Below are 12,614 nucleotides of genomic sequence, written 5' to 3' on the forward strand. Positions count from 1 at the left end.
TTACCCGTGTTATATCAGCTCGCTTGCGCTCAGATGGGAGGGGTGGAAATATTTTAGGTGTGTCCTTAAAAACATGATCCAAAGTGCTAATTTCAGGCAGCTTTGACAGTGATAGTTAAGACCAATCAAAAGCAGGTTTTAGCAGTAACATAGTTGGTTATGGCATGAATTTTTACAGCGGAAACACAGCCCATATGAACATGGAACAAGAGTAGCCTGATGTGCTTTTGGTGCCTGTATACATCGTATTGAGAAACAAAAATACAAAATGTTTTTTCCCCATTTCGTTTTATTTGGTTAATAACCAAGCATAGCCTTCCCTCCTCTCAATTAAGTACTTTTTTTGTCCTGCCCAATGCAATCGCGAAGTAGTCAAGACTGTCGATAAAGGGTTTGGCTCCTGAGAATGCTTGGAAATTAATCTTAAAATCACCAAAGCGTTATTAAAGTTTGAGAGGAGTTAAACAGTGAGCTGACAATCCCGTTTGATCTATGCACTGGAGGCAGGCCCACATTATTTTAACCATGCAGGTCCCTTTTTTTGGACGTGCATAAAACCCCTGATCTGAATGAGATCTGATCTGTAAGGTTTCAATTATGTTCAGAAAACAGACCTATTTGGGAGCACTATAACAGTGAGTGGACATTCTCGCTCTCTCTTTACAGTGGATTTTGTCCAGCTACTTTTAAAAGTTTAGATGTGTGTAAAACCCTCCACGTTGTTTTAATATTATATGCCCACAGGGAGAAATGATGGTGCCTGTAAGTGTGACATTTGAAATCAATTTGTTTTGTTCTGAACTTGTTTCAAATTATTCACTCTTTCTTGGCCTTATCAACAATTAATTGAATTTTGCTCATTGCCAATTTTTAACATGTCCATGCTCAGCCATAACACAATTTACAGGAGGCCTAGCCCCTAAACAAATCAAGTTTGTCACAAACACATGGTTAGCAATGTTAATGCGAGTGTAGCAAAATGCTTGTGCTTCTAGTTCCGACCATGCAGTAATATCTAACAAGTAATATAACCTAACAATTTCACCACAACTACCTTATACACACACAAGTCTAAAGGAATTAATAAGAATATGTAAATAAAAATATATGAATGAGTGATGCCCGAACGGCATAGGCAAGATGCAGTAGATGGTATGGAGTACAGTATATACATGAGAGGAGTAATGTAGGGTATGTAAGCATTATATAAAATGGCTAGTGATATACCAGTGTGAATGCTATTGAAGCCACAGCAAATGGGTTCAAGTTAATGTATTTAGCAAAGACAGGTATACATTTTTATTATTTAACAAACTATAAAATGGACTAACATTGTAACTGGAGTTGATTCCAAGGCAATACATAAAAGACCCTAAATACAGAACTTGAAGCAACCAAATATTTCACCATGGAGCATGTTCTGATTGGCCAGTGAGGGACCAAGCCTCTACACACTGATTATTCAAAAACCCAGCCCTTTCGCACCAACGGCAAGTGCGCCGATAATTTTGATTATGCAAATAGCAAAAATATTTCTGACACACCCCTGAAACTATAGCGCTACCACCTGCGCTTAGATTTACCATTGTGTAAGGTCTGTTAAACTAGAGCCCATTATATGAAGTGCGTGCATGTGAGACCCACACCCCCATTATCATGACAGTTCACTTGATTGGTTGTTAGTTGAATTTTGCACAATGATTTTATTGCATGACATTTAAAAGAGCAAAATCAAATTTCCTTTCATTGTCCAATAGACAAGTGCACAAGGTCCCATGGGGGTGCCCATTTAAAAAGGTTCAAATGTGGACACATGTTCGGTGGATGTAGATTAAAAGAAAACTATGAACCTCCTTGATCTAGCTCTTCAGGATTTAGAGGCGTCTGGCGAACAATGAGACAGTCAGGTTGTCGTCTTGACTTCTATACTGAGTGAACAGGTATCACAACACACAATGGCCTCTTCTCCCTCCGCCTCCTCTCTTCCAATGGAGAATTCCCCTCCACAGCGACAGCCATACGTGTACACCTCGTTATCTGAAAAGAGAACACAGACAGACAATGTCAAACAGCTGAGAGAAAAGGGGCACATGGGATGAGACAGGTGGAGAAGTACTTTATGGATCTATCTATGATGACTTCAATGGCAGCAGAGAAGAGATCATGATTAAATAAGTAAGATAAAGATGACCATGACTTGACTCACCATCATCCCAAGTCATGTCGTCCAGACAGACATGGGCGTCGACTGGCCAACTCTGATTCAGTTCGCTGGCTGTATTGAGACACAGAAGAAACATGAAAATGTCATAAATCTATTTAAAAAAAACAATTAAAGTGTCACTCCACAATGGTACAATAATTGACAATAGAAAAATACAGATTTTAAAAATCACATTGATGCTCATAGATACATATTTGTAGGCTACTGTTGTGCCAGTGACATTCAGTGTTCAAGAGAGTGATACAGGAGATTCAAGAGTACCACAGGCAAAGCACACAAACGAAAGGCAGATGGAGGGGAGATGGAAGGATGTGAGATGTTGGACTGATCTCATTCATTGGACTAGCAGCCGAAAGGTTGCATGTTCAAATCCCCGAGCTGACAAGGTACAAATCTGTCGTTCTGCCCCTGTTCCTAGGCTGTCATTGAAAATAAGAATTTGTTCTTAACTGACTTGCCTAGTTAAATAAAGGAAAAAAAAAAAGTACTTTCTTGGGGAAGACAATTGAGATCTTGCATGAATCTATGTCTAAATAGTAAGGAATATGAAGGCATTAGGCAGCCTCTCCGGGATTGTTTATATGTTTTTATACAGAACCAGTCAAAAGTTTGGACACCAACTCATTCAAGGGTTTTTCTTTATTTTTACTATTTTCTACATTGTAGAATAGTAGTGAAGACATGAAATAAGACATATGGAATCATGTAGTAACCAAAAAAAAAGTGTTAAACAAATCAAAATACACAGCTCAAAAAAATAAAGGGAACACTTAAACAACACAATGTAACTCCAAGTCAATCACACTTCTGTGAAATCAAACTGTCCACTTAGGAAGCAACACTGATTGACAATAAATGTCACATGCTGTTGTGCAAATGGAATAGACAACAGGTGGAAATTATAGGCAATTAGCAAGACACCCCCAATAAAGGAGTGGTTCTGCAGGTGGTGACCACAGACCACTTCTCAGTTCCTATGCTTCCCGTCTGATGTTTTGGTCACTTTTGAATGCTGCCGGTGCTTTCACTCTAGTGGTAGCATGAGACTGAGTCTACAACCCACACAAGTGGCTCAAGTAGTGCAGATCATCCAGGATGGCACATCAATGTGAGCTGTGGCAAGAAGGTTTGCTGTGTCTGTCAGCGTAGTGTCCAGAGCATGGAGGCGCTACCAGGAGACAGGCCAGTACATCAGGAGACGTGGAGGAGGCCGTAGGAGGGTAACCACCCAGCAGCAGGACCACTACCTCCGCCTTTGTGCAAGGAGGAACAGGAGGAGCACTGCCAGAGCGCTGCGAAATGACCTCCAGCAAGGCCACAAATGTGCATGTGTCTGCTCAAACGGTCAGAAACAGACTCCACGAGGGTGGTATGAGGGCCCAACCTTACAGCCCAACACCGTGTAGGACGTTTGGCATTTGCCAGAGAACACCAAGATTGGCAAATTCGCCACTGGCGCCCTGTGCTCTTCACAGATGAAAGCAGGTTCACACTGAGCACATGTGACAGACGTGACAGAGTCTGGAGACGCCGTTCTGCTGCCTGCAACATCCTCCAGCATGACCGGTTTGGCGGTGGGTCAGTCATGGTGTGGCATTTCTTTGGGGGGCCGCACAGCCCTCCATGTGCTTGCCAGAGGTAGCCTGACTGCCATTAGGTACCGAGATGAGATCCTCAGACCCCTTGTGAGACCATATGCTGGTGCGGTTGGCCCTGGGTTCCTCCTAATGCAAGACAATGCTAGACCTCATGTGGCTGGAGCGGGTCAGCAGTTCCTGCAAGAGGAAGGCATTGATGCTATGGACTGGCCCGCCCGTTCCCCAGACCTGAATCCAATTGAGCACATCTGGGACATCATGTCTCGCTCGATTCACCAACGCCACGTTGCACCACAGACTGTCCAGGAGTTGGCGGATGCTTTAGTCCAGGTCTGGGAGGAGATCCCTCAGGAGACCATCCGCCGCCTCATCAGGAGCATGCCCAGGCGTTGTAGGGAGGTCATACAGGCACGTGGAGGCCACACACACTACTGAGCCTCATTTGTTTTAAGGACATTACATCAAAGTTGGTTCAGCCTGTAGTGTGGTTTTCCACTTTAATTTTGAGTGTGACTCCAAATCCAGACCTCCATGGGTTGATAAATTTGATTTCCATTGATAATTTGTGTGTGATTTTGTTGTCAGCACATTCAACTATGTAAAGAAAAAAGTATTTAATAAGAATATTTCATTCATTCAGATCTAGGATGTGTTATTTTAGTGTTCCCTTTATTTTTTTGAGCAGTGTATTAAGAATTCATGGCACACTTAAGCAGCATGGCTACCACAGCATTCTGCAGCACTACATCATCCCATCTGGTTTGCACTATCATTTGTTTTTCAACAGGACAATGACCCAACAGACCTCCAGTCTGTGTAAGGGCTATTTGACCAAGAAGGAGAGTGATGGAGTGCTACATCAGATGACCTGGCCTCCACAATCACCTGACCTCAACCCAATTGAGATGGTTTGGGATGAGTTGGACCGCAGAGTGAAAGAAAAGCAGCCAACAAGCGCTCAGAATATGTGGGAACTCCTTCAAGACTGTTAGAAAAGCATTCCAGGTGAAGCTGGGTGAGAGAATGCCAACAGTGTGCTAAGCTGTCATCAAGGCAAAAGGTGGCTACTTTGGAGAATCTCAAATATATTTTGAATTGTTTAAACACTTTATTGGTTACTACATGATTCCATGTGTGTTATTTCATAGTTTTGATGTCTTTATTATTCTACAATGTAGAAAATAGTAAAAATAAAGAGAAACCCTTGAAGGAGTAGATACATCCACATTTTTGACTGGTACTGGATATTTTCGGGAAAAAATGCTTGATTTTCCTGTGGAAATTCTGACATGTTGCATGGACATATGCGATGTCATCCAATTTATCGTGAAAATGCGCTGACGAGGGGAAAAGTTTGACGAGTGGCTTGATTGAACGATATGTGTTAAATGTGCGGTGATTAGTTGAAAATGCGAGCCATCTTTCTGTACTGCAGTGATGGGTCAGTTTTATGCGATAATATTGCACTGATTTGACTTTTGGGCGTAATATGCAGGGAATTGTTGATTTAGCAAAACATTTTGCTTTCGAATAATCCTGGAGAGACTGATTAAGCTACACTGGTTTTATCTAGGGTCATTGATTCATAGGTTTGGACAGTTTCCCCTCACCGCCACTATGACACAGTGGGGACACTGGTAATGGTGCATATATGAAATCTCTTAAAGCAACACTCAATATTGAGGTGATAATTCAGGGAAGGGACAGATGCCGCAGAACCACTAAGTGAAATTAGAAGTAGAAGTACGCAGAGTAGTGTGTGACAATTCCGACACGCTCTTAGGTAACGTTAGGCCACATACTGCTGAATATGCAAGACACAGATATACCTCCCTGCAAAGGATGGATGAACTATGTCTCAGGATTGATTGAAATTAGGGGAACATACAGTCAAGATGCTTTCAGATATTCATTTAAAAATGGTATCCACTTCAGTAATAAGGGCCGAGTGGGTGTGGTTTATTGGTGTCTTAATGCTATTTAAAACTGGTTACCAACATAAATAGAGCAGTTACCAAGTATTTTTGCGTCATATCCGTGGTCCAATATATTATTGTCTGATATGCACATGGCTGAAATGCTGCTTCAGCCAATCAGCATCATGGACCCTAAAGTCTTGGTTTATAATAGTGCATATAGCCTAATCTGTATTGTACTTCTAACTGTGTCAGACATTTGACGTTATAGGCCAGCCTACGGTTAATATAAGAACAAAGACAGACAACTACAGTAATAGATATTAACACTTCACTCCATTTCCAGCAGTACAGTACCTCTTCGCCAGTCTTTGTGAGGAAACGGTAATTAGCACTTTTTGATGCAACTCTTTAATGCTGGTCTTTAATTAGTCAGGAGACTAGCCTAAGTGGCCTACCTCACAGCTATGTATGGATATCATTGGATAGGTTTGGTGAATACATTTTCACCTGCTGTGCTCATGAGTTTTTTAAGTAGTGGTACAGTGAGATTGAGGAAATGTGTCAGTAAATTCTCAGTAAAAGGTGTCTTAATTCATCCTGGTGATATACTGTAACATTTTACGGATGAGGCTCAAATGACAGATAACCAAATCTACATTTTGATTGGTGTAACTGTCGTTGTTACTGCAATCTTGTGAGACCATAATTTGACAGGAGTCAGGTGGAAATTATAGTCCTACATCTAGATGATTTAATACATCATACAAAATGAGACTATACATTCACTTGGACCCTTTGTCACAGTGCTTCAACAGTTAAGCTAATACTACAGGGCAAATAGATGTCCACGCCTGATCGAAGCCTGAAAATGACTTGTAAAGGAACAAAAGCAGATCAACTACACTGCACACTGTAGTCTTGACGGGACACTGTAGTCTTGCTAGTGTTGAGGGAGTCAGAGTGACCATGACTCAGCCAGTTGATGCACCCTGCCCAGAAGGCCCAGATGACAGCCAGTCACTACTGAGAGATCCCAAGGAGGCTCTGCCAGGTCCCATGAACAACTATTTTTGTAAGGTGCCGGAGCACCATTTTTTATGATGTCAGCATTTCTCAAAGTTTGTATCGACAAGATGTAGCCTATTAAATATCATTTTAGAAAGTGCATAAAATGCCTCCTAAAAATGCTACAGTCTATGAATATTTTCGCAATACCTACCCTCAAACACCAAATTAGGCCATCACTGTCAACCATGAATGATAATTCTTCACGTTTTACAGGTGAAATGTTCAAACTGCATCTACAAGTCAATAATTTGATCTCAAATCAGTTTCATGGGAATATCCATTTAAATCTTCTTGAATTATGTAGGTCAGGGGTAGGCATAAATGAAACTAATTTTTTGCTGAATTCCTGGTGATGTGAGTTTTTTTATTTTACTAAAAACTGAAATCCCCCACAAAATAAACACATCATTTGTATTTATTTTTTATATTGAGGGAGAAAAAAGGTATCCCTCCACCTACTGCTGACCCCTGATGTAGGCCTACATATTGTTTTGTGAGTGAATTAGAGCAGATAGTGTTAACTAAAGCATGCATTTTGCCTCGTGGCGAGCGGTTGGAGATCTATGGAGGTCACTGGTCTCAGTGTTGGGGAGGATGAGAAACACGCATCACATGCCTCTCCAGTGGGCTGCTGCAAGGTGCCCTGAATCAATCCGGGAAGACGACCACTATGTGTTTGGCAATGGGGCGGTGGAGGTGAGGCACATTAAGAATGAGATGATTTAGTATTAGTCTGGCTGCACATCGCTCCTAGACAACCCAACAGTGTGTCAGAGACCTGGAGCAGAACGCATCCACCCTGCACACCCACACTTCTCCCTCCGCCACAAAACACAATTACCGTCCCTAGTAATTACCATACATGTCTGCCTAAACACAGGAAAATGCAACCCCGGTCTCAGTACCAAAATGATTTGCAACGCCGGTTGTTTATGATATAGTTTGACAACCAACATGGGATTTGTTCCTAATGCTTTGAGACTATCAGCTTTTAACTGTTTCTTTGTTATAATGGTATTGAATATCACTTGGAAGAAGGCTATACATTCTCAGTTGTAATAGACATGGGAATAGTAGTGAATGAATATCCATCCCCCTTCATTTCTAATGAGCAAGAAGATAAAACATTCCACTCATGATGAAGTTCAAAAGGGCCTAGCAACAGAGTTTCATCCATCTCCCTCTGATAAACAACAGAAGGACTGACTGAGTTCCTCTGAAATCTGGATGAAACAGGCCTTTGAGCTGGCTTCAGTCGTGTTTGTTTTAATTATCAGCCCCACTTGATCACAGTGCAGAATGAGCCAGTCCTTCTGAATGGCTGGGCAACATTAAACACTATGGTGCTGTTTACTGGTAGGTACTGGAGATCTGCCTCTGATTGAACACTACAGAGATCTACAGCGGCCAGACAGATGGGAGCTGTGCGCTGCTAGTCTACTACCCAACCCTCCCTTTGGCTAGTGGTGGAAAAAGCACCCAATTGTCATACTTGAGTAAGACATAAGAGAAAATACAGTGCCTTGCGAAAGTATTCGGCCCCCTTGAACTTAGCGACCTTTTGCCACATTTCAGGCTTCAAACATAAAGATATAAAACAGTATTTTTTTGTGAAGAATCAACAACAAGTGGGACACAATCATGAAGTGGAACGACATTTATTGGATATTTCAAACTGTTTTAACAAATCAAAAACGGAAAAATTGGGCGTGCAAAATTATTCAGCCCCCTTAAGTTAATACTTTTTGGCGCCACCTTTTGCTGCTATTACAGCTGTAAGTCGCTTGGGGTATGTCTCTATCAGTTTTGCACATCGAGAGACTGAAATTTTTTCCCATTCCTCCTTGCTAAACAGCTAGAGCTCAGTGAGGTTGGATGGAGAGCATTTGTGAACAGCAGTTTTCAGTTCTTTCCACAGATTCTCGATTGGATTCAGGTCTGGACTTTGACTTGGCCATTGTTATATAAATATTCATACACATAGCTCATATAAACAAAGACATTCCGTCGTAAGAACACATACACCCAGCCAGAAGACTGACCCCCTCTTCCTTATATAAACACACATCTCATCTCCCTCTAACTGGCCGGTCCCAAGAGCAAAGAACTTTTGCTGTGCACCAATGGGGCCCGCTCTGGCTAGAGCAAGGCCCGCCTCCAACCCTCCGACCAGTCAAGAAGACCGAAACGACAAGACTCCACCTACTTTATTCTATGTATAAAAATGTGTGTAACCATTGTATAGGCCTCTTTTTCACCTGGCTCCTTGCCGAGTTATGTGAACTAGGTCCGTGCACGTAAAACTGCGGGACAAGATATCTCTGACTCATTAAAACTGTCTTTTGTTACAACTGAAATCCACTCTGTCCAGCGTCCGTGATTTGGTCTCAACTCTCCAGTATTTGAACACTAACAGAATTGGTAGCAGAGTTTGGTTGTTCTTGAATTCGATCTATTATAAGTTAGTGTGAGAGGACGAGACTGATCACGGCTAAAAAATCAGACGGAAGAGTGACTTCCCCAGCCATTCATCTTGCCTCAGGAAATCTGATCGGAGCGCTCTATATAAAGGTGAGCAGAGCCCGTTATATCGAAATCTGCATATTGTATTATAGTCTAAACCAAATTTTGATCAGAAAGTACTGGGCGTGAGTATGAATCGGTGCCCAAATTTTTTACATAAGAACCTAAGACATTGATTAAAGATATCTTGTTTTGTAAAAAAAAATATATATATATATTCTTATTAATGGGCCTATACTCAGTTATTTTAATAGGAATGTGTGAATTGTGATTGACCAATGTGTTAAATTCCTCCAGGGACCCTATTTGTTCTGAAATCTGCATAGAAAACTGTCCTAATTATATATGTATTGGGTTGTGTATAGAGGTGACGTTAAATAGTGGCTGTGTTTTAACACGTAATGGACACAATTATGGATGTTGGAAATTCAATGAGAATTTCATACGAATGAATGAATTATAGATGAACCGAATCTGCAAGTAAGGTCTTGTGGAGGTGTGGTTATAGATGAACCGAATCTGCAAGTAAGGTCTTGTGGAGGTGTGGTTATAGATGAACCGAATCTGCAAGTAAGGTCTTGTGGAGGTGTGGTTATAGATGAACCGAATCTGCAAGTAAGGTCTTGTGGAGGTGTGGTTATAGTTTAATGATAGATGAACCGAATCTGCAAGTAAAAATTTCCTATTTTGATACGTTCTGTACTATCGAATAAGGTCTTGTGGAGGTGTGGTTATAGTTGAATGATAGATGAACCGGATCTGCAAGTAAAATCTCCTGTTGATACATATAACATCGAATAGGTCTTGTGGAGGTGTGGTTGGATTGAATGAATCTGCATGAAAAATGCCCTATTAAAAAAGCTGTGTATTATTTAATAGGTTTTGTAAGAGGTGTAGTCGAGTAGATACAGGATATGTAAGTTTGGCCTTCCACTAGACAGAGATCGGGAATGATGTGGCTATTGCACATCAAACAATAAACATAAGATGAACCAGAGTTGACATTCCATGATTTGGAGATGGGGGAAATTAAATTGAAAGAAACGTTTGTCGCGGAGTAGGTTGGGATACGTAACTGGGCTATTAGGCACACGTGCTGAAAGACAAAGCCACCTTAGTATCGAATGGCCGTGCAACTTTGACAGCAGCCGGGCTGGAATACTGATTTTCGTTTTTTTTTCATTCCTGTTGATATTGCCTAAAGTTTAAAATTATTCTGACAATTGCTATAGAATCGCTCGAATTTACTGATATAAGTTCATAAAGGAATTTACTGAATTGTTTACAGAAAGTATTTAAATAATTCACTGAACAACTCTTAGTTGTCTAGAAATTCTATCTATATTTCCTAAAGAGCTAGAATTACTCTGAAAATTGTTATAGAACCGCATATATTCACTGATATATTGTTCCAAAAGGAAATCGCAGAATCATTTATAGAAAATACCTAAACGAATCGCTGAACAAATTCAAATAAAATACCGGTGAAATACACACGTGGCGGGCGTCACATACTGATAACCCCCTTTGTCTCGACCAGGGACAGGCTAAGCATACAACGATAGAAATAAACACCACATAGTAAGAATTGAATATACCTAAATAACGCATTATACACATTATCAGACGAACTAGATAAAATGTCTGCAGCTACCACGCCCAAACTAAAATTCAATGATTATTTAGATCAGAGTATGATTGATAGAGCGGGAGGTAAAAAACAGTATGGGAAAGTGGAGAAAGTGTGGAAAGGATTACGGATAAGATGGACACAAGCAGGTTATTTTAGCGGAGGACCACCTACAGGGGGGAAACTCCAAGATATGCAGACAGAATTAGAGGACGCAGTAGAGCATGCAAAAGCGAGTGAGGCGGAGAGAAACAACATACACAGGTTCAAAAAAGTAGGTACAAGAGAGAGAGAGAGAGCAGAGGGGGAGCTCAAGATAGGTACATGGGCCATACAGGAGAGTAGGAGGGTGCTGCCCAAAAACACACCAGACATGATGGGCGTGGCTATTGTGGCGTCGGGGGATGTTAAAGCTCCGCCTGAGAACTTGCCCACGGCTCCCCCTGTGGCCGTTTCTCCCTCACTATATCCACAATTGACAATGGAGGCAGTTCAGCCCCAGCCATACTCAAAGGGACAAAATCACCGGAGCCCGTCACACAACCCATTCCTACCCAGGGCACCTCCCACAATACAGGCTCCAGTTCTGAGAATAGACCAAGGGGAGTTAAAAGGGGAAATTACCCTGGGGATAACGGCTGGCCATATGGTATGTGAACAGTTCGAAACTGGGATTCCAGGAGCAGGAGACCTCCCCCAGGAACGGAGGCCGCAATGCTCCTCTGTGAACTCTCTCACCTCTGAAACCAGAGGACACTTACAAACAAGATTAGATTCAAACCACTTCTATCAGACGGATAGGGAGGACTGTCATCAGAACATGGATATCGAAAACGAAGAAGAAATTTACATGGTGCTCACCCCAGCTCCGATGGGAGCTCCAAACATGACTAAGATGCAGGAGCTGCTGAAATCATCAATAGCTCGAGCTAAGGAACTCAGGGAGCTAATAGCTAACCAAGATAACAACAGAGAGGGAGCCTACCGTGTGGAAGGCATAATGAGAGGAACAGTAACCAAAGTTACCGAATCAATGGGGTCCGAAACACTCCGTCGGTCCTCCAGAATTGCTGATAGAAGAGAGCGAGAGCAGGAGATGGCAGGACAGTACCCCCTGCGACCGACACCAGGTGATGCACACACTGTGGAGTACCAGCCCTGGAAAATGACTGATTTAACAACACTGATGGGACAGATGCCTAGCCTACATGGAGGAGCTTCAGCGTGGCTACTTCAACTGCAGACACTTACGTCAGGCCTGCAACTCTGCCTAGGAGACATGAAAGCACTTCTAGCAAGAGCCACCGACCACGGAACCATGGAGGCCCTCATGACAGCAGCTGACCTTGGATGGCGGGCCCCAACACTGCCCATAGACCACTTCCGTACCAGATTATGGGAAGTTCTACGGAGAGCATACCCTACAGAAAGAAACCATGCCACCTTATCCTCCTTTACAATCAACCCAGGTGAGCAACCTGCAGCATACCTGGACAGGGCTAAGACCACATGGAGATCGGTCCACGAAGAACCATTCGATCACACTGATACCACACTCAGCATGTGGAAGGAAATGGTGGTCAACGGGTGTCCCGGAGATGTTAAAACCAAACTCAGAGGAACGGTAGGGTTGTTTGCACTTCCTCTGACCC

The 12,614-nt window shown here is 42.2% G+C and overlaps 1 protein-coding gene across 1 annotated transcript in view; it reads right to left on the reverse strand.

Annotated features, from left to right (window-relative positions):
• Positions 1–271: 271 nt before the first annotated feature.
• LOC139374785 (DnaJ (Hsp40) homolog, subfamily C, member 24) overlaps positions 272–12,614 on the reverse strand; it is a 31,346-nt gene continuing 19,003 nt past the window's right edge. The window contains exons 3-4 of the mRNA XM_071115927.1: positions 2,207–2,275; positions 272–2,037 (exon numbers count right to left, since the gene is read on the reverse strand). Of these exons, the coding sequence (XP_070972028.1) occupies positions 1,904–2,037; positions 2,207–2,275 (203 nt within the window). The 3' untranslated portion in view covers positions 272–1,903. The remainder of the gene's footprint in view (positions 2,038–2,206; positions 2,276–12,614) is intronic.

Source organism: Oncorhynchus clarkii, chromosome 2, assembly GCF_045791955.1.
Source record: "Oncorhynchus clarkii lewisi isolate Uvic-CL-2024 chromosome 2, UVic_Ocla_1.0, whole genome shotgun sequence".
Classification (NCBI taxonomy): domain Eukaryota; kingdom Metazoa; phylum Chordata; class Actinopteri; order Salmoniformes; family Salmonidae; genus Oncorhynchus; species Oncorhynchus clarkii.